The sequence below is a fragment of the Sarcophilus harrisii genome, chromosome 5 (genome assembly GCF_902635505.1).
Source record: "Sarcophilus harrisii chromosome 5, mSarHar1.11, whole genome shotgun sequence".
Classification (NCBI taxonomy): Eukaryota; Metazoa; Chordata; class Mammalia; order Dasyuromorphia; family Dasyuridae; genus Sarcophilus; species Sarcophilus harrisii.
The window spans coordinates 179,483,971-179,504,132 of record NC_045430.1 but is presented as its reverse complement, the minus strand read 5'-3'; the positions used below and the strand labels follow the sequence as shown (position 1 = coordinate 179,504,132).

Here is a 20,162-nt window from a genome sequence, read left to right as displayed (position 1 = left end):
CTTTCAATAGCATAATTGAATACGAAACAAAATGACTGGATATTTTATATCACACATACTGTTCCCCCCCTCCCCGAAATACAAATAAGCCAGTCATTCTTAAAAAGCTAAACAAAGTTTTACAGAAGTAAATGGAGGAGTAGGAAAATGTTTTTCTGATTTTACCCTAGCCCCATTAGATAAATCAGCTTTTTATGAAGACAAAGAAGGTTCAAAAAACCACAAATTAGAGTTGAATCTACCATCACAGCACTGTTCTATATCAGCGTTCTAACAAACAGAAATAGTATTATTAAAAAGTACAATTAGGAGATTTGGAATTTTTACTACAAATTCAAAGACTACAGAATGTCAGGTAATGTGTAAGCTGTAAAGATAGGATATATTTTCTAAACCAAAATTTGATTATTTAATGAAGAAATAAAGCTGCCAAATATCTTGATAAATGATCTTGATTAATGATCACTGCTTTTAAGTTTTTATTGATTTTTTTTAACATCTCATAAAATCCAGTATCCTCTGTTTCCCTCCCAAAGAGTCATTCCAAAGTAACAAATTTTTCAACGACAAAAAGAAAAAAAAATTAACAAAAAAGTCTAAAAATATGTGTAGCTATTATGGACCTTCCACCTCTACAAAAAGGTGGCGTATGTATATCTACTCAAAGCTTTTTTTGGGAGCTGTTTGTTATTTACAGCATTTTGCTTCTGATTTTTTATGGTGGTTCTTTCCTTTTTTATTGTAGTGACTGTGTATGTTATTTTCTTAGTTCTGCTTACTTCACTCTCTATTATATAATTAAGAGCTTCTATGCTTCAGTGTTTACTACATTTATCATTTCCTATAGAACAATTACATTCCCGTACCACAATTTGTTTTATCATTTCCCAACTGCTAGGTATCAATTGTTTCTAAATCTTTGCTATTGCAAAAAAAAAAAAAAAAAAAAAAAAAAAAAAAAAAAAAAAAAAAAAAAAAAGTGCTATTGTAAATATTTTGACATATATGACTTTCTACTCAATGACCTCTTTGGGATATAAACCTACAGAATTCTGAATCAGAACAAACATTTTGGTATGCAATTTCAAATTTTGAGGAAAAAGTGATTAAAATGTCAACATACTTTGATAAAGATTCTACTTCTTAGGATAAATACAGAGAAAGTCAGTAATTAAAGGAAAGGTCCTATATATTTATAAAAAAAATTATAGCAGCAGTTTTTGTAGTATAACAGAACTGGAAGTAAAGTAAATGCCCTCTAATAAAGGAAATGGCTAAACAGAGTAGTACATAAATGTACCAATGAGGTGTTCTAAGAAATGCTGAATATAAAAACTTTAAAAAAATAGGAAGTGTTAAACAAATTCCAAGTAAAGTAAGCAGAGGAAAATTACATAAAATGAATACAGCAATGTAAATGGAAAGAATGGTAAATTCTTGCAAAATTAAAAATATCAAGCTTGGGCCATAAAAAGACATCTCCTACTTCACTACAGAGGTGTAAGATAATAGGTGTGTAAGAGCGAATATAAAATCATATTTGTTCAACATTTTATTTCTGCTGAATAATATGAATAATAACTAATATGATTATTTAGCTTTAATTGTTTAAATAAAATTTCCAATTTCTTTAAACAAAATCATTTGCCTTTACTTTGTCTTGTCAATTTGTTCTCTGAAACATAAACATCCAAAATTGTAACTTGTTCCCTGGGAGAACACAGTTTATAACAAATCAAAGTGTCAAACTAAAGATTTATATCATATTATGCTAATACTGAAGAAAACAGCATATTGTTACAGCCCCAGAAGGTTAGATGAGATGAAATTTGAGAGGTTTAAATACTATTTATTTCTTGCTACTAAAAAGAAAAATTAAGCTAAAGATTCTTTGGAACATTAGACATTCTGGCTTAGATAACCCAGTATACAAGGATGATGAGTGAAGTTTGTATGGAATCTGATGTTAAGTATGACTAAGTAACATAAAACTACAAGAAATCAAAATTCTACAAATGCATAAATGTAACACCTAATTTGAGATGTAACAATCCAACTAATTTTCTCCTTTGGTTTCAACAGTAAGATCTGAAAAAAATCACAATGACTCATTAATAGTAATTTCTAACAAATAATGAAGATTACTGAACCACAGCAAAATGTGATAATTACATGGTAATCCTTTTAAAATACCATTATTACACTGGTATTTCCCTGGAAGTATAGTTAATATGTTTTTTTTTTTTTACAACCATTCACCTAAAATTATTAAAGAATTACAATAGTGCATTTTATATTACTTTGTCATCATCTTCCATAATCAGTACTTTAAACTCACCTGTGAACTACTAAATCATTAAAAGGTCATTTTTAAAATAACATATTCTTTTGATTAAGTACTGCTCCAATGTCTCATTATGGCATGGAATTGACTCTCACTTCTTTTTCTCCCCAACATTTTTAATTAATGCCTTTTGTTTTTCTTTCACATCAGTTATTTCCCTTTACTACTCTATCCTCTACAATGAATCTCTCCTCATAAGAAAGAAAAACAATTAAACAAAATTGGCTAACAAAACAATTAAGTCTGACTAAATATGCTACACTTCACACTCATATAATTCTCTCTCTTACTAAAAAGAAGGGATTTATTACATCCTCTGTACTCTGGATCTAAAATTATTCACCTCAATTCATTTGAGTTCAGCTGCCTTACAGTGTTGTTTTAATTTTAAAAAATTATTGTCATGAATACTCTTGGGTTTTCTGTTTTTTTTTTTAAATAATATATATATACACATATACATATATACTTATACATAGTAACATATATACATATACACTCATATATACATGTATGTGCATGTAGTACAAATCTTCCATTTCTCTGAATTCCTTCTATACCCTGTTGATTATAGTGAAAGAATATTTTGTTGCCATCATTTAAATTTTCTGGTTCAGTGATTCTGAGTTCCCAAAAGCTATGCCTGGAGAGTTCAAATTATAACAGATTGGCATTTTATGTTTTGTTTTGAAATACCAAAAAAGTTAACCAGTATCTTTTTCCCCCTTTTCCAAGAAAGCCACCCAACATAACAAAATATTTTTAAAGAAAAAAACATAATCAGCATAACAAATAATCTAAAAATACTACAGTGTACTACACTAATGGACTTTTCACTTCTACAAAGGACTGGGGGTGGGGTGGGGTGGGGTGTGGTCTTCTCAGATATCTTATTTTATAAATAAGCTTTTTTTTTTGTAATTTTGTAACTTTCAATTTTGATTTTTTGTGGGTGTTCTCTTCATTTACATTATTGCATTATTAGTGTATGTTGTTTTCTTGGCTCAGCTTGCTCTATCACTTCATATAAGTTTTCTTTCATATTCATTTGGTCAGTAATATTCTATTATATTCATGTACTACAATTTGTTTAACCATTCTCCATTTGATGGGCATCTATTCCATTTCCAATTCTCTGCTATTAGAAAAAGTACTGCTATAAATATTTTGGGACATATGGCATTTTATTCTTATAATAGCCTCCTTGGAAAATAAGCCCATTTGTGTAATCTCTAGGTTAAACATGTAGATATTTTAGTCAATTTATATTTAATCCTAAAATGTTTTCTAAAATAGCTATATTGATTTACAACTCCATCAATAATGTGACTATCTATAAATCCCCTAACACTATTTTCATATTTTATCTTTTTTTTTTGTTTGTTTTGGCCAAGTCAGAGGGTGTGAATAGAAATTGTTTTGATGTGCATTTCTCATGTTATTCATAATTTGGAGCTTTTAATCATGTGATAGTTTGTAGATCTTCTTTTGAAATTTTTTTCATATCCTTTGACCAATCTTACTGAAGGAAGACTTTTGGTCATACAAATACCAAAATTTGTGTTATCAGTTATTTGTTTTTCTTGGATGCCAAACCCTTACCTAAGAAAATTGGTAGAATTTTCCCCCCCATTCCACTCCAGACTTTCTCTATTATGTCCCAGACACAGCTTTATGCTGGAAGCTTCCTATACCCCATGAAAACTCACACTGAATATATTCTCCCCTACTATAAAATTCTTCCTCTGATTAATAGGATCATTTCAGAACCTGTTTTAAGGAGACAGCAAGGCCTTATATCTTCATGTCTCTCTCTCCAGACTGCCCATGAGGCTCTCTAGACTTTCCCTACCACTATATCCCCTTCTTTCAGCTTCCTTTTTCTGTTTGTCTTCCATCAGAACATAAGCTTTGAGGAGAGGGTATGCCTTCTAATTTAGGAACTGACACATACAAGAGCTTAATAAATGTTTGTTGCCTACTTCCCTATTCTATTCTAGCGGCAATATTTTTTTTCTGAGGGTAAATTTCTTTCTCATTGAATCTATTCAACTCATCTACCTCCTATATTTTTTAACTAATATCAAGTGGCTTTGATAATTATTGTTTTATAATATAGCCTGAGGTTTGGAAGTGTCATTCCCCCCTTCAATGTAAGTTACTTTTATTATTCCCTTGATACTCTAAATAATTTTTCATTCCAGATGAACTTTAATATGATTTATCAAGTTCTGTGTAGCATTTTTTTGCTAATTTCATCAGTATGACATTAAAACTGTGAATAGAACATAAGTATTGTCCTTTTTATTATAGTATCATGGCCAAGCCAAGAGTACTAATATTCCTCCAACTATTTTAACTTGTTCATTCTTTTTCTTTTTTTTAAAATCAAATCAAATTAAATTTCTTTTCTTTTTTATTTTCAAAACATATACAAGGATAATTTTTCAACACTGACCCTTGCAAAGCCTTGTGTTTCAGATTTTCCCCTCCTTCCCCCCTTCTCCTAGATGGCAAGTAATCCAATATATGTTATATATATTAAATCCAATCTGTTTAAATATATTTACACAATTCTCTTGTTGCACAAGAAAAATCAGATCAAAAAGGAAAGAAAATGAGTAAGAAAACAAAATGCAAACAAAGAACAGCAACAAGAATAAGAATCTTATGTTGTGGTTCACACTCAGTTCTCACAGTCCTCTCTCTGGGTGTAGATGGTTCTCTTGATCATAAGATCATTGGAACTGGCATCAATTATCTCACTGTTGGAAAGAGTCAAGTTCATCAGAATTGATAGTTGAATAATATTGCTGTTGCCATGTATAATGATCTCTTCTGGTTCTGCTCATTTCATTTCGCATCAGTTCATATAAGTCTCTCCAGGGTTCTCTAAAATCATCCTTCTGATCGTTTCTTATTTTTCTAAAGAATATTTTGTGACTGAATTTATATAAGGATTTTGCATGATATGATGCCAGATCAAACTCCAAGTATTTTATGCATCATGCAATTATTTTGAATGGCATTTCCTTTTCCATTATAGTCTTTCAGATGGTTATTATATAATAACTAACATTAATATAGCACTTTGCTAAAATACTTCACAAATATCTTATTTCAACCTCACAACTATGGGAGGTAGTGTTAACATCATTACCATTTTGGAGATGAAGGAACAGAGGTTAAGCTGCCCCAAATCACACAGAAAGGAAATGTTTAAGACTGCACCTGAACTTACACCTTCCTGACTCAAAGTCCAAGATTTTACCCTCTCAACTACTGATCGGACTGCTATAATTTTATTGATTTTTGTGGGTTTATTTTGTAGCGTGTATTTTGCTAAAGTTACTGTCTTAATTAGTATTTTTTCCAATTCTCTGGAATTTTCTAATTAAACCATTGTTACAGAAGAATTCTCTTCTTTTTGTTTAGTCATTTTTTAGTCATATCTGACTTTGTGACCCCATTGGGGCAGTAGTGGTTGTTTTGGAGAGACATTGGAGAAGTTTGCTCTTTCCTTCTCCAGCTCATTTTACAAATAAAAAAACTGAAGAATAGAAGGTTAAGTGACTTGCTGAGAGTCAAAGCTCATAAGTATGTAAGATCACATCTGAACTCAGCAAGAGGTATCTTCCTGATTCCAGGCGTGCAAAATCCATCCACTGTGCCACCTAGCTGCCTATAATCTCGTCTCTAATCATTTTTATGCCTTTCTCATTTTAATGTTACTGTTATTATTTATAAAATTATATTAGGGAGGTATGATAAATCTTTGGAAAAAACTAAATGGAGACAGAAAGGAGTACACTTTCTTTTCAGCAGTTCATGAAACCTATACAAAAACTGACCATATATTAGGACATTAAGACCTCAAATTCAAATACAGAAAGGCAGAAATAGTAAATGCATCCTTTTCAGCTCACAATGCAATAAAAATTACATTCAATAAAAATCCAGGGGATATGGACCAAAAAAAGTAACTGTAAACTAAATAATCTCATCCTAAAGAATGACTGGGTGAAACAGCAAATCATAGACACAATTAATAATTTCACCCAAGAGAATGACAACAATGAGACAACATACAAAAATGTGTGGGATGCAGACAAAGTGGTAATAAGGGTAAATTTTATTTCTCTAGAGGCTTAGTTGCATAAAATAGAGAAAGAGAAAATGAATGAATTAGGCTTGCAACTAAAAAAGCTAGAAAAAGAACAAATTAAAAACCTCGAATCAAACACTGAACTGGAAATTCTAAAAAAGGAGAGATTAATAAGATTTAAAGTAAAAAAACTATTGAATTAATTAATAAAACTAAGAGTTGATTCTATGAAAAAACCAACAAAATAGATAACCCTTGGTAAATTTGATTTAAAAAAGGAAAGAGGAAAATCAAATTGTTAGTCTTAAAAATGAAAAGAGAGAACTTGCCACTAATGAAGAGGAAATTAGAGCAATAATCAGGAGTTACTTTGCCCAACTTTATGTCAATAAATTTGATAACTTAAATGAAATGGAAGAATACCTTCAAAAATATAGGCTGCCCAGATTAACAGAGAAGAATTGGTTAAATATTCTCATTTTAGAAAAAGAAATAAAACAAGCTATTAATCAACTCCCTAAGAAAAATTCCCAGAACCAGATAGATTTACATGTGAATTCTACCAAACATTTAAAGAACAATTAACTCCAATTCTATATAAACTATTTGAAAAAATAGGGACTGAAGAAGTTCTACCAAATAAATTCCTTGACATGGTATTGATACCTAAACCAGGTAGGAAGAAAACAAAGAAAGAAAATTATAGACCACTCTCCCTAATGAACATTGATGCAAAAATATTAAATAAAACATTAGCAAAAAGATTACAGAAAATCATCCCCAGGATAATAGACCAGGACCAAGTAGGATTTATAGCAGAAATGCAGGGCTGGTTCAATATTAGATAAACTATTACCATAATTGACTATATCAATAACCAAATTAACAAAAACCATATGATCATCTCAATAGATGCAGAAAAAGCATTTGACAAAATACACCACCCATTCCTATTAAAAACACTAGAGAGTATCGGTATAAAGGGACTTTTCCTTAAAATAGTCAGTAGCATCTATTAAAAACCATCAGTAAGCATTATATGTAATGGGGATAAACTGGAACCATTCTCAATAAAATCAGGAGTGAAACAAGGTTGCCCACTATCACTATTACTATTCAATATTGTATTAGAAATGGTAGCTTTTGCAATAAGAGATGAAAAAGAGATTAAAGGAATTAGAGTAGGTAATAAGGAAACCAAATTATCACTCTTTGCAGATGATATGATGGTATACTTGGAGAACCCCAGAGATTCTACAAAAAAAAAAATTATTAGAAATAATCCACAACTTTAGCAAAATTGCAGGATACAAAATAAATCCACATAAATCCTCAGCATTTTTATACATCATCAACAAAATCCATCATCAAGAGATACAAAGAGCAATTCCACTTAAAATAGCTGCTGATAGTATAAAATATTTGGGAACCTATCTGCCAAAGGAAAGTCAGGAACTATATGAGCAAAACTACAAAACACTTTCCACACAAATAAAGTCAGATCTAACTAATTGGAAAAATATTAAGTGCTCTTGAATAGGCCAAGCAAATATAATAAAGATGACAATGCTACCTAATCTATTTCTTTAGTGCTGTATCAATCAGATGCCCAAGAAACTATTTTAATGACCTAGAAAAAATAATAAAATTCATCTCGAAGAACAAAAGGTCAAGAATTTCAAGGTAACTAATGAAAAAAAAAATTAAATGAAGGCGGCCTAGTTGTACCTGACCTAAAACTATATTATAAAGCGGAGGTCACCAAACCATTTGGTATGGGCTAAGAAATAGAGTAGTTGATCAGTGGAATAGGTTAGGTTCACAGGACAAAATAGTTAATAACTATAGCAATCTAGTGTTTGACAACCCCAAAGACCCCAGCCTTTGGGATCAGAATTCACTATTTGATAAAAACTGCTGGGAAAATTGGAAATTAATATGGCAGAAATTAGGCATTGACCTACACTTAACACCGTACACAAGATAAGATCAAAATGAGTTCATGATCTAGGTATAAAGAATGAGATTATAAATAAATCAGAAGAACATAGGATAGTTTACCTCTCAGACCTGTAGAAGAGGAAGGAATTTGTGACCAAAGAAGAACTAGAGATCATTACTGATCGCAAAATAGAAAATTTTGATAATATGAAGCTAAAAAGCTTTTGTACAAACAAAACTGATGCAGACAAATGTAACGACCATGCTAGCATCCAGGATACCTCAGAATCAGCCGGAGTCAGGATAAGCAAAAGTCCTTAAGTCTTTATTCTTGGTCTTAGATGCAGGACTGAACAGGATGGAAGCAGAATTTCTGCAACCGCCTTCTCCCTCATCTACCACTAAAGAGTGACTCTGTCAAGTCTTACTCTACCCCCTAGTCCCTCCTACAATCCTTTGTATACATTAATCATTGAGCCAGCACAGGGTAGTGGAAAGGACCATTTTCCAAGCATATGCCCATAGAGTATTGTCCAATCAGTAGTTAGCCTCAAGTGCTCGGCAGTCCTGACCTCAGTGCATCAACTCAATAGTTTCAGCCCTCTACAGACAAGATTAGAAGGGAAGCAATAAACTGGGAAAACACTTTTACAGTCAAAGGTTCTGATAAAGGTCTCATTTCCAAAATATATAGAAAATTTATAAGAAATCAAGCTATTCTCCAATTGATAAATGGTCAAAGGATATGAACAGACAATTTTCAGATGATGAAATTGAAACAATTTTACCCATATGAAAAGGTGTTCCAAATCATGATTGATCAGAGAAATGCAAATTAAGACAACTCTGAGATACCACTGCACACTTCTCAGATTGGCTAAGATGACAGGAAAAGATAATGACGAATGTTGGAGGGGATGTGGGAAAACTGGGACACTGATGCATTGTTGGTGGAGTTGTGAATGGACCTAACCATTCTGGAGAGCAATTTGGAATTATGCTCAAAAAGTTATCAAACTCGCATACCCTTTGATCCAGAAGTGTTACTACTAGGCTTATATCCCAAAGAAATCTTAAAGAAGGAAAGGGACATGTATGTGCAAAATGTTTGTGGCAGTCCTCTCTGTAGCGGCTAAAAACTGAAAAATGAATGGATGCCCATCAACTGGAGAATGGTTGGGTAAATTGTGGTATATGAATGTCATGGGATATTATTGTTCTGTAAGAAATGACCAGAAGGATGAATATGGAGAGACATGAACTGATGCTAAATGAAATGAGCAGAACCAGGAGATCATTATAAATCTCAACAACAATACTATATGAGGATCAATTCTGATGGAAGTGGCTTTCTTCAACAATGAGAGGATCCAAATCAGTTTCAAATGATCAGTGATGAACAGAACCCAGCTACACCCAGCAAAAGAACACTGGGAAATGAGTGTGGACCACAATTTAACATTTGCACTCTTTCTGTCGTTGTTTGCTTGCATTTTTCTTTTTCTTCCCAAGTTATTTTTACCTTCTTTCTAAATCTGATTTTTCTTTTACAACAACTGTATAAATATGTATACATATTTTGTATTTACAAATACTTTAACATGTTTAACATGTATGGGACACCACCTGCCATCTAGGGGAGAGGGTGGAAGGAAGGAGGGGAAAAGTTGGAACATAAGTTTTTGCAAGGGTCAATGTTGAAAAATTACCCGTGAATATGTTTTGTCAATAAAAGCTATAATAATAATAATAATTAAAAAAAATAAAAGAGCTGGCTCTCTTAACCTAGTTAAAGAAAAAAAAAATTATATTAGGTGAGAAACCCCCAAAACAATGGACTTCCTTGTTTTACTTTTATATTTTTTGGTAAATACTCCAGTCTCTTTCTATGTTAAGTGATGCATTCTTTTGGTATGAGAGATTTTAAAAATTTTCATATCTTTCTATGTCTATAATTTGTAGAACTTTTTCCGTAAGCAAGTGTTATACTTTGTTAATAGCTTTTCCCCATACTGACTGAGATAATTGTGTCTCTAAAGGTTTTAATTATAAGGAATGATTTCTTACTGCTGAAGTCTAAAAGAATTGTACCTGAATTTCTTGAATTGATGTTGATTATTCCATTCCCCTTAATTTACATATTCTTCTATACCCCACCTTTTCCTATTCCCTCCCTCTCTTATTTCTTAATAAACATATAAGATTTTAAAAATACTTTTATAGATATATATGTATGTTCTCTTTTAATCATTCTAGACATGAGTGAGATTCCAGAACTATTTATCCTCTTCTCCCTTTTTACTTTCTCTGTACCCGTTCTTGCTCTCACACCTCATCCATATAACCTAATTATTCTTTTTATTTTTTCCCACAAGTTTTTTGCCTTTTAGAATCAAATCATAGTCAGCTCTACCTCAATATCTCTTTTGAACTACCAACTTACTGTCAATCTTAGACATATGGCTTACATTTCCACATATAAAAAATAAACAGTTCCTTCAAATTAATCTCTGATGTTTACCCGATATTTCTCTTAGATCTTATGTCAAATTTTCTATTAAGTTCAGGTCTTTTTGCAACAAAATCCTGAAGGTCTGGCAATTCACTGCAATTTTTTTTTTTTTGGTATTCAGGATTATGCTTAATTTTGTTGGGTATATTTTTGGCTGCAATCTTAGTTCTTTTGCTTTTTGATTATAGTGTTCTAAGACCTGCAATCTTTTAATGCAACTATTGCTAGGTCTTGTGTGATTTGAAATGTGACTCCAGCATATTTGATTTTTTTTTCTTGTTACTCATAATATTCTCTTCTTGATCTGGGGGTTTCGGAATTTAACTATGATCTTCCTGTAGGTTTTCTTCATAGGATCTCTTTCAAGAGTGATTTGTGGATTTTTCTATTTCTACTTTATCCCCTTGTTTTAACACTTCAGGACAATTTTCTTTGATTATTTCTTGTATTATATCAACCCCTCCCCCTTTTGAACCATAACTTTCAGGTAGCTCAATTATTCTTATGCTTTCTCTTCTTGATCTGTTCTCCAGATGTGTTGTTTTTCTTATGGGATGTCTCACATTCTCTTCATTCTTCACATTTTGTTTTATTATTTCTTGAACTCTTATAACTTTGCTGACTTCCTTCTAGTTTTCAAGGAATCATTTTCTTAAGATTCTGGATCTCCTTTTTCTAGCTGACTTTCTTTATATAATCTTTTTCTTTTTCTTGGGTTGTTCTTAATGTTATTAAAAAATTTTTCTTCAATCTCTCTCATGTCTTTTAAAGTCTTTTTTGGGATATTCTATGAATTCTTTTTGGACAGGTGACCATTTGACATTACTCTTTGGAACAGGAGAAGTGTTTCTTATTTTAGCATTCTCTTCTGAAGATGAACCCCCGTCTTCCCTACTCCCACAGTAACTTTCCAAGGTTGGTTTCTTTCTCCTTTACCTGTAGCAAAGAAGTAGACTGTTGGTGTAATCATCTCTAGTCCTGGGGTGGTGGGTGCCTCTGATTTAAGGTCCTCCTTTTCCCCTCTGGCCTAGAATATCAAACCAGGAACTCCACTCTCCTGTTAGTGCCTATAGCTAGCAGTTTTCCTGCCCCACTGTTTCTGCACTAACTAGGTAATATTATCCACATACTGAATAAACTGGACATAAGCAAACTTTAATATGGAGTTCTGATATTTTTCTCATGATCCAAGATGACTTTGTACATACCCAGAATTTAAAAAAATTCTTGCTCAATGTCACAGAGGTGTACAAAACAGAGAACATGTTTAGTAGGTGTAATCAAGTATCTAGCAATTTACTTGGAGAGGGTATGTACAGTGCTGTGGAAAAGAACTCCTAGCCTGGAGCTACAGGACAAAAGTAAAGTAGTAAATCTGCCATTTAGTGTGACACATATGACTTTTAGATAACATGTGGTCCTGTTCTAGCTCTAAGTCTGTGAGAAAATGACGAATTTGCAATAACAAAAGATTTTTGTGATTTTATTTTGTTTTTGCCCACCAGGAAAATACTTCCCCAAATCTGCAGGTAACTTGAACCAAAAACAAACTCAATAAACAACTCTAGGATTTAGGTGCATTTATATTTACTCACTTTACAAAGTTGCAAGGTATTAAATATTTCTTCATAATAACAGATACATGAACATTTAATACTTTACCTGATAACCCTAAAAATACATGAAACAATGAAAAATTAAATGATGTGTGGAAAATGTTACTCTTTATATATGGTGATTAGGGGCAGCTAGGTGGTGCAGTGGATAGAGGCCAACCCTGAAGTAAGGAGGACCTGAGTTCCAATCTGATCTCAGACACTTAACACTTCCTAGCTGTGTGACCCTGGGGAAGTCACTTAACCCCAAGTGCCTCAGGGGGAAAAAAAGGATAATTGAGTACACAGTAAGAAAATCTGATGGTACTTTATGAAATCAATCAGTTAATCAACATGCATTAATTATCAAGAGCTTATTATGACTAGGAATAAAGTCTGTATTTGTTTGAGGGGGAGTGCTTTTGCTCAGCTGATTAAAAATAATTCAACCTGAATTTTTTTTCAGTGAAAAAATTTTTCTTTTGCAAACAAGAGAAAAGTTCAAAGTTGCTTATTTTCTTAAAAGAATAAGAACAAAACAATAGAGGTCATCTATTCATAAATATAACAAGCCATTTGGATGCCGCTCTTAATATTAATAAAATCATGAGTTGGTATTTTTGGAAAAAATGTGTAATTATGCAAAAAAAAATTCTTAATTATATGTGCCTGTTGACTGTAATGTTTGGGCTATATTCCAAGTGGGTCATTGAATGTAACTGGAATAAAATCTGAGGCTTTGAATCAGGTAAGAAATTAAGAATGGTTTGATAGTACTTCTCTAAAAGGAAGTAGGGAGTTGGGGAGGAAAGAAGAAAAGAGAGGAGTAGTTTGGCCTCTTAGCTGGTTCTATGTGATGACAACATTTAGCTCCCAGAATATTTTAAAATCAGTTGGAGTCAGGATAAGGGAAAATCCTTGATCTTTATTCTTTGCAGAGGAGAAGGGGAATGGCAATACAAAGTGAGAGCAATCGTGGCAGCAATCAGGCCAGCAGTGCCTCTGGCTCTCACACTTCACCCACCAAATCCTCTACTCAATCTCCTATACAACACATCAAACTTGCACAGAGTGGGCGGGGGCATTTTTCTCCAAACATATATTAATAGAGTATTGTCCAATTGCTAATTAGCCTTAAGTGCATCAGCTCAGCTTCAGCCCATTACAGTTCTATCTCAAAGGGAAGGGGTGAGAGAAGGTAGAGGTCACAAATGGATGGAAGAAGCTCCAATGGGGAGGAAAGAAGGCCCAGGCTCAGCCCCAGCCCCAACTTAACTGGTATCCCCAATGTCAAAAACTATGACTCAAAGCCCCCGAGCAACAGGAAAGAGAAGGCAGGTAAGGACCATGGGTATACTACACATACTGAATCTACTCTGCTACAGACTGAGACATATTCAGGTCATTATTTCCAATGCAGAAGACTGCTGGCTTTCCTCCCTGGATGGATAAGCCCAGTAGACTCTAGAAGGAGTAAGGGGCACTGTTTTTGCTAGGCTATTTAATATGAATCAGGAGATAATTCTAAAGGAAGGGCTGATGCTCCCAAGTGAGCACTGCTCATATCTCAGAGGGTCATATTCCCTCAAACTGATTGAAAGAAGATTCAGGAACTAAAGAGCTAGGAGAACAAACTTCTTGTCTATGCTCTGACAATTTCCTTTGTAAAAGAAGAGAACTAGACAAAAGAGTGTCTAAAATCCTTCCCAAAGCTAACACTTCATGAACTAATGAGATCTCAGTTCTCTTTAATGCTGCTTCACTTCACTCTCAATGTCCATTTGAGTTTTCTGAGGCCTCAGCCAAATCCACTTTTCTTCTGGAACCTTAACTTCCTTCTCGGTAAAATGAAGGACTGGGACTACATCGGTGGTTCTTAATTTAGGATCTGTGAACTTTTTTATTTCAAATATCGTGATAACTGTATTTCAATATAATTAAACTCCTTTGTAACATTGTATTTTAGACATTTAAAAACATTATTATGAGAAAAGGTCCAAAGGCTTTTTATAAAAATGGCAAAAGAAGTTTTCTATAACACAAATAAAAGTTTAAAAACTAGATGACTCTTAAAGTCTTCTTTGGTTGTTAACATTCTTCAAAACATTCAGTTTTGAAAGAGAAAAATGACTTCAGATCTTATTTTAGCAATTTCCCAAAATGTACCGATTTGCAATAGACACTGCTCACACCTAAATAGGTTTCTTAGATGTTAAATGGGAAGAAACTAAATAACAATTAACAAGCATTTATTAAGTCTAAGTCAGGTACTTGGTATACACAGACAAATGTGAAATGACCCCAGCACCTAGCTATTAAAAATAACTAATTAAAATAGTTAACTGCTCAAGTTTCCTTGCTTCTCATTTTCAATATTGTACCCATGGTTCTCAAGACTCTGTCTACCTCCATGGAATGGTGTCTACCACCCTCCCCATAAGTAAAGATACTTTTTAGCTTCCTGGTCTGAATACAGTTTTTAGTGGATGTCTCAGGTATAAAAATTTCTAATTATGGCTCTGTTACTTCTAGTAAGAAAAGTTCCATTGGTAAAAACAAAAACAAACAAAACCACCTTTACTACAAGGTAATTTGGAAAATCAAAAAGCTGACAAAGAAAAATATGTGCACAAAGCCTGAGGAATGGCACAGGAGTAGAATGGAATGTGACTGGACCACAAGGAATTAAGAACATGACTAACTGAAGCAGGAAAACTCATATGAAATGAAATAGAAGAAAGCAAGGAAACAAAGCCCCCACATAAATGATGATTGCAACAATGTAAATCAAAAGAGAAAGTTAAAACTAGTTTGAAAAAAAAGTCAAGGTCAGAATTATATCACCAATGTTAATAGATATATCTTGTTATCAATAAATGACAACACAAACACACAATTCCCTGAAAATTAGCAAAAACTGTAAAAGGAGGCAACAGTTAATGTTGGGAGACACTGTGGAAAAATAAGCACACTGGTACATTGTTGCGGGAGTTGTGAATTGGTACATTCATTTTGGAAAACAATTTAAAATTAATGCAAGTAAAATGACAATTCTTCAAAGAGACCATTTAAAGAAAAAAGTGCCTCTATATGCCACAATATTTATAGCAGCACTTCTAAGTGACAGCAAGGAATTAGAAACCAAGTAGATGCCCATTAACTAAAAATGACTGAACAAATTGTGGAACATGAATGTAATAGAGTATTACTATGTGATTAAAAAAAAAAAAAGGATCAATGCAATGAATACAGAGAAGCAAAGGTTTTTATGAAATAATACAGAATAAAATAAGCAGAACCAAAAAAACATGTATGATAACTGCAACAATATAATGGAAAGAACAAAAGTGAATGTTGTGAAATTATAAATAATCATCACAGCTTTAAAAAAGATATAAGAAGATACCCACTTCTTTGTAGATAGAGAAGTGCACAGGTACAGTATACTGCAAATATTTTTAGAAGTAGAATACTTTTGGTGATTTTTTCCCCTCTTTCTTTATTTTAAAAATATTATTTGTTATATAAAATGGCTCTCTGGAAGGGGAAGAAGGAGAGGGCAAACTAGGGAAAAGTTTGGTGATATATAAAAAAGATATATATAAAAATTTTATCTTAAAAATAATGATTTTACCATCTATTTTAAAGAATATGACTTGTAAAGAGGCTTTCTGTACAAATACAAATGTACAAAATGTACAAAAACATTTAGGAAATATTATATAACACTGTTTAAAAGAGTAGGAACCAAAAAACTACAAGAAGCCTCAGAAGGCTTTTGTATGTGTATGTATGCATGCACGTGCATGCACACAAGCCCATATGGGCACACATGCATGCACACACACACAATTTGACTCTCAATAACTCTAGTTATATGTATAGCTATATAGATATTTGGGGATAAATATTAAACTATGTCAGAAATAGAGTTAAAATTACATTTTATGCTTTCTTTTATGTTTACAAGAGGTGGAGATGCAAAATTTGTGTATCAAGGCTCATTAAGTAGTTAGCACTAGATTTCTGGGCTTGTTAAAATGATTACTTAAAAATATAAAATACTACTAGACACCACAATATTCTTAGGTAACCATTAAAATCACTAGTGATTCCTCCAGGAAATTTCAAATTCTAACTTTTTTTTAGTTCAATTTAATGATCTGCAACTCCAAAAGTCCCAACAAATTCTGTAGGTTTTAGAGGAGAGCAACTTCTTCAAATTCTCCCTTAATACACAAAAAAAAACCACTTTAGAAAACAGACTAGAAAGGTCACTGTGGAAGAAGCATAAAGTGGTGGAAAGATGGAACTTTGGAATTCTGTATACAACATGGCTTTTTTAGGTGTTCTAGAAAAAGTCTTTGTTCTCTACTAGACATAGTAGATTTCATACATATTCAAGGATTCTTTTTATGCTAGCAAAAGCAAGAATAAAACTTATGAACTTTCACATCCCTTCTATTCTCAGAAAATTTCATTTTCTAACTCCACTAGTCAAGAAAAGAAAATTCATTAAAAATCTCTTACCCATCCCAGAGTCTTTCTTGGTGCCATCTGATATAATGTCCACGTGGTCACTGTCTACATCATAACTGAAGAAATCATTCAAGTAGGTTTTTGATCGTTGACCACCAAATACATATAAACAACGATTTTTCTGAGAATTTAAAAAAAAAAAAAAAAACAGGGCAAAATAAGTGAAGAGAGAAGTAATGATGTAGCATGATAACTGAAGTGATCAGTTTGACCTACTCTTTGGTGACCAGATCTTTAAGAAATAGTTCTAATGTTTGAGAAAAAGCTTTGTCTGGTGAGCAGTGAATTGGAGGTACAAACCTTGCTCAAGTTATATAGAAAATTGTTGTTATATTAATAAACTTAATTGTTACATTTATAAACTTAAAGAGCAGAGCAGGGAACCTTGGGCAGGGGAAAAATATCTGGGTGTCAATAAGAGCCTGGGTTCAAATTTCACAAAATTATCTGCCTAACTGTGGATGAGTTAGTCATAACTTTTAAAGCATCATAGGCAAGTCTTTAAGGCTTTAAAGTTATATGCAGCAGGAATTCCTCCACAAGGACATGAATAAAAATCATGGAAGAGGGAGAGGGTAAAAATAATTAAGAGGAACATAATTTATTATTCCCTTTCATTAGTGTGAATATGTGAGATGAATTAGCCTTAAGATGGAGAGGGGAAATAGTTCTTGTATTCAGGTGGGTAACAGTGAACCTTAATCTAAGAATATCTAACTATAGAAATGGAGAATAATATATAACTATAAGTCTCCAGGCTGACAGGTAAAGTCCCACACAAACAAATAATGAATTGATAAATAAATATTTTTTTTCCATTGTGAAATCACTAGAATGACAAAAATAAGGAAGAATCAGAGCTGTATCCATTATTTATATGAACATTAGAAAGATATACATTTAAAATTTTGTTGTACAAAATTAAGATTCTACTCTTTCTTGATCAAAGTGGGAAAAAAAATGTACAGATTTTATATTATAATTTCAATTGTCCTTACTGAGTGGAAAAGCATGCAATGTCCTATTCGGGACTGGATGTCCTCAGGTCCAGCATTACAAGAATCCTCTCGAAGAAGTTTCCATGTTTGACACTGGCAGTTAAAAGCAAATAAACCACTGAACTGAGGTTCACTGGCTCTACTATCATCCACACTGCCATTACATGTCAAAATTCTTCCACCAAATGTATAGATCATATGTTTTTCAGAATCCATACACATCTGCATGAAGAAAATAAATTTATTTTAGGAAGTTTTTGCCAACATGTTAAGGACTTAATGTGATTACTTTTTGTGTGAAGGGTACTTTAGAGTTGTAAAACTGTTCTTTTTTAATGGCTTATTCAGTGCTCTTGCAATTCTCTTTTCTGATATTATTATTTAATGTATTTGCAATAATTTAACAACATTTTATATGCTATGTAATATCATTTAATTGCATTTTTCATTATATATAATTATTTTCTATGCAGAAGTCAGTTCATTTCAACTAACACTGCTTAAACATCTCTTTTATTTGCATGGCACTGTACTAGGTGCTAAGGACATCAAAGCAAAAATGAGATTACTTTCAAGGAATTTCCTCTGAACTGGGGAGACATTATTTATATAGATCAATAAATACAAGGTATTTCAAGGAAGAAGGTCCTAAAAAATTTAGAGTATCAGGGAAGACTTCATAGAGGGGATGCCACCTAACATATCTTGAAGAAAAAGATTCAAGGAAGTAGAGATGAGGATAAGATGAAAATTAATTCTAGAAAGGTCAGTAAGACTATACACAAACATGGCCATACTCTTGATGTTCCAATAACCCACAATTGTTCCACTTCTGTCTATAAACTTTGATACTCATTTATCTGACCATTATTTATCATTCCATCTTTTCTTGTGCTTTATGATCTCGAATTCTGTTCTTTATCTTTACCAAGATGTTCAATCCCCTAAGTCCTCAGGTTTTTAATAGGGTGACTAGTATAAGAGTACTTGCACTAGTCATATTCTGCTCCCTTCCCTACTGCTACATTTTGGTGAGTCAGTTCAACTTCAATTATCTTATTCATTTGAAACTCCTGTCTTTTTAGCCTATGACTGATTTTGCCTTACAAAGTCTCAGTTTTGGTTTACTTTCATTTATGTGCTACAAAATGAAACTGGAATTATCCTAAGTAGAGCCATTACAAACCTCTTTATCCCTTATTAAACTTTCTATTTCATCCTTTACTCTTAACTAAGCATCTTGACTCATACTTCACAGAAAAAAAAGATTTGAAGCCATGCACCAACAGCTCCCTCTCCTTCTACTCTCATCTCATCATTGGAATGCAGTCTGGTACTGTTTCCTCCATCCTCTTGTCTCATGATTTTGTCAGGGCTTTTTAAAAAATTTGTTTAAATTTTTTTTTATAGATACGTTTGATTCTATCACATCTTCTCTAGCAGATTTTCCTTCTATCATCCTTACTCTCTCTTCAATATCAATCTCTTTATCTAATGATTTTTTTCTCAATTGCCAAAAAGTACATCTTTGTGTTCTCTATCTTTTAAAAAAAGGAAAAAAAGAAAATGCTCTTCAGCTAAACTCCTTGAGAAAAGCATCTACATCATATTATTTTTCCTTTTTTTTTTTTTTTTTAAACTCTTGGGCCCTCTTAGAAGTCAGTTTAACTTTAGATTACTGCGTTCCTTAACTTCTCTCCCCTCCTTATTTCAATCCTTAACCTCCCCGCCACCTGCTCAGTGCTTTGCCTATTGCTCTGTAGGGTTAAGATGAATTTCTATACTCAACTTGTGTGTGCGTGTGTTTGTGTGTGTGTGTTGCCATATTTGAACCAATTCAGATGAGAGTGAGATTCAAGTGTTGCCTGTTTCCAAATTTTCCAATCTAAAAATTTCCTGGCAGGCCTCTTTTATTTGATATAATTTCCCCTATTCTTCCTTTTCTTCTCTCTCTTTCTCACCCTTTCATTATTCTTTTGAGATCATCTCAACACAACAGATTCACAGCCAGAGGATCTGTCTAAGCAGTCTTAATGATGACTAAATTTTTATGGGGTTACATGAAACTACTGCCATGATCACAGAGTTCTGTTCACTTACGAATATAAACAGTTTGATCCTATTAAAT

The 20,162-nt window shown here is 32.7% G+C and overlaps 1 protein-coding gene across 6 annotated transcripts in view; it reads right to left on the bottom strand.

Moving 5' to 3' along the window:
• The window catches only part of MKLN1 (muskelin 1), a 289,454-nt gene that overhangs the window by 38,861 nt on the left and 230,431 nt on the right, over positions 1 to 20,162 (bottom strand). For all 6 annotated transcript variants that reach the window (XM_031941073.1, XM_031941074.1, XM_031941072.1 and 3 more), the window contains 2 exons: positions 18,035 to 18,256; positions 17,028 to 17,157 (listed from right to left, as the gene is read on the bottom strand). In XM_031941073.1, the coding sequence (XP_031796933.1) occupies positions 17,028 to 17,157; positions 18,035 to 18,256 (352 nt within the window). The remainder of the gene's footprint in view (positions 1 to 17,027; positions 17,158 to 18,034; positions 18,257 to 20,162) is intronic.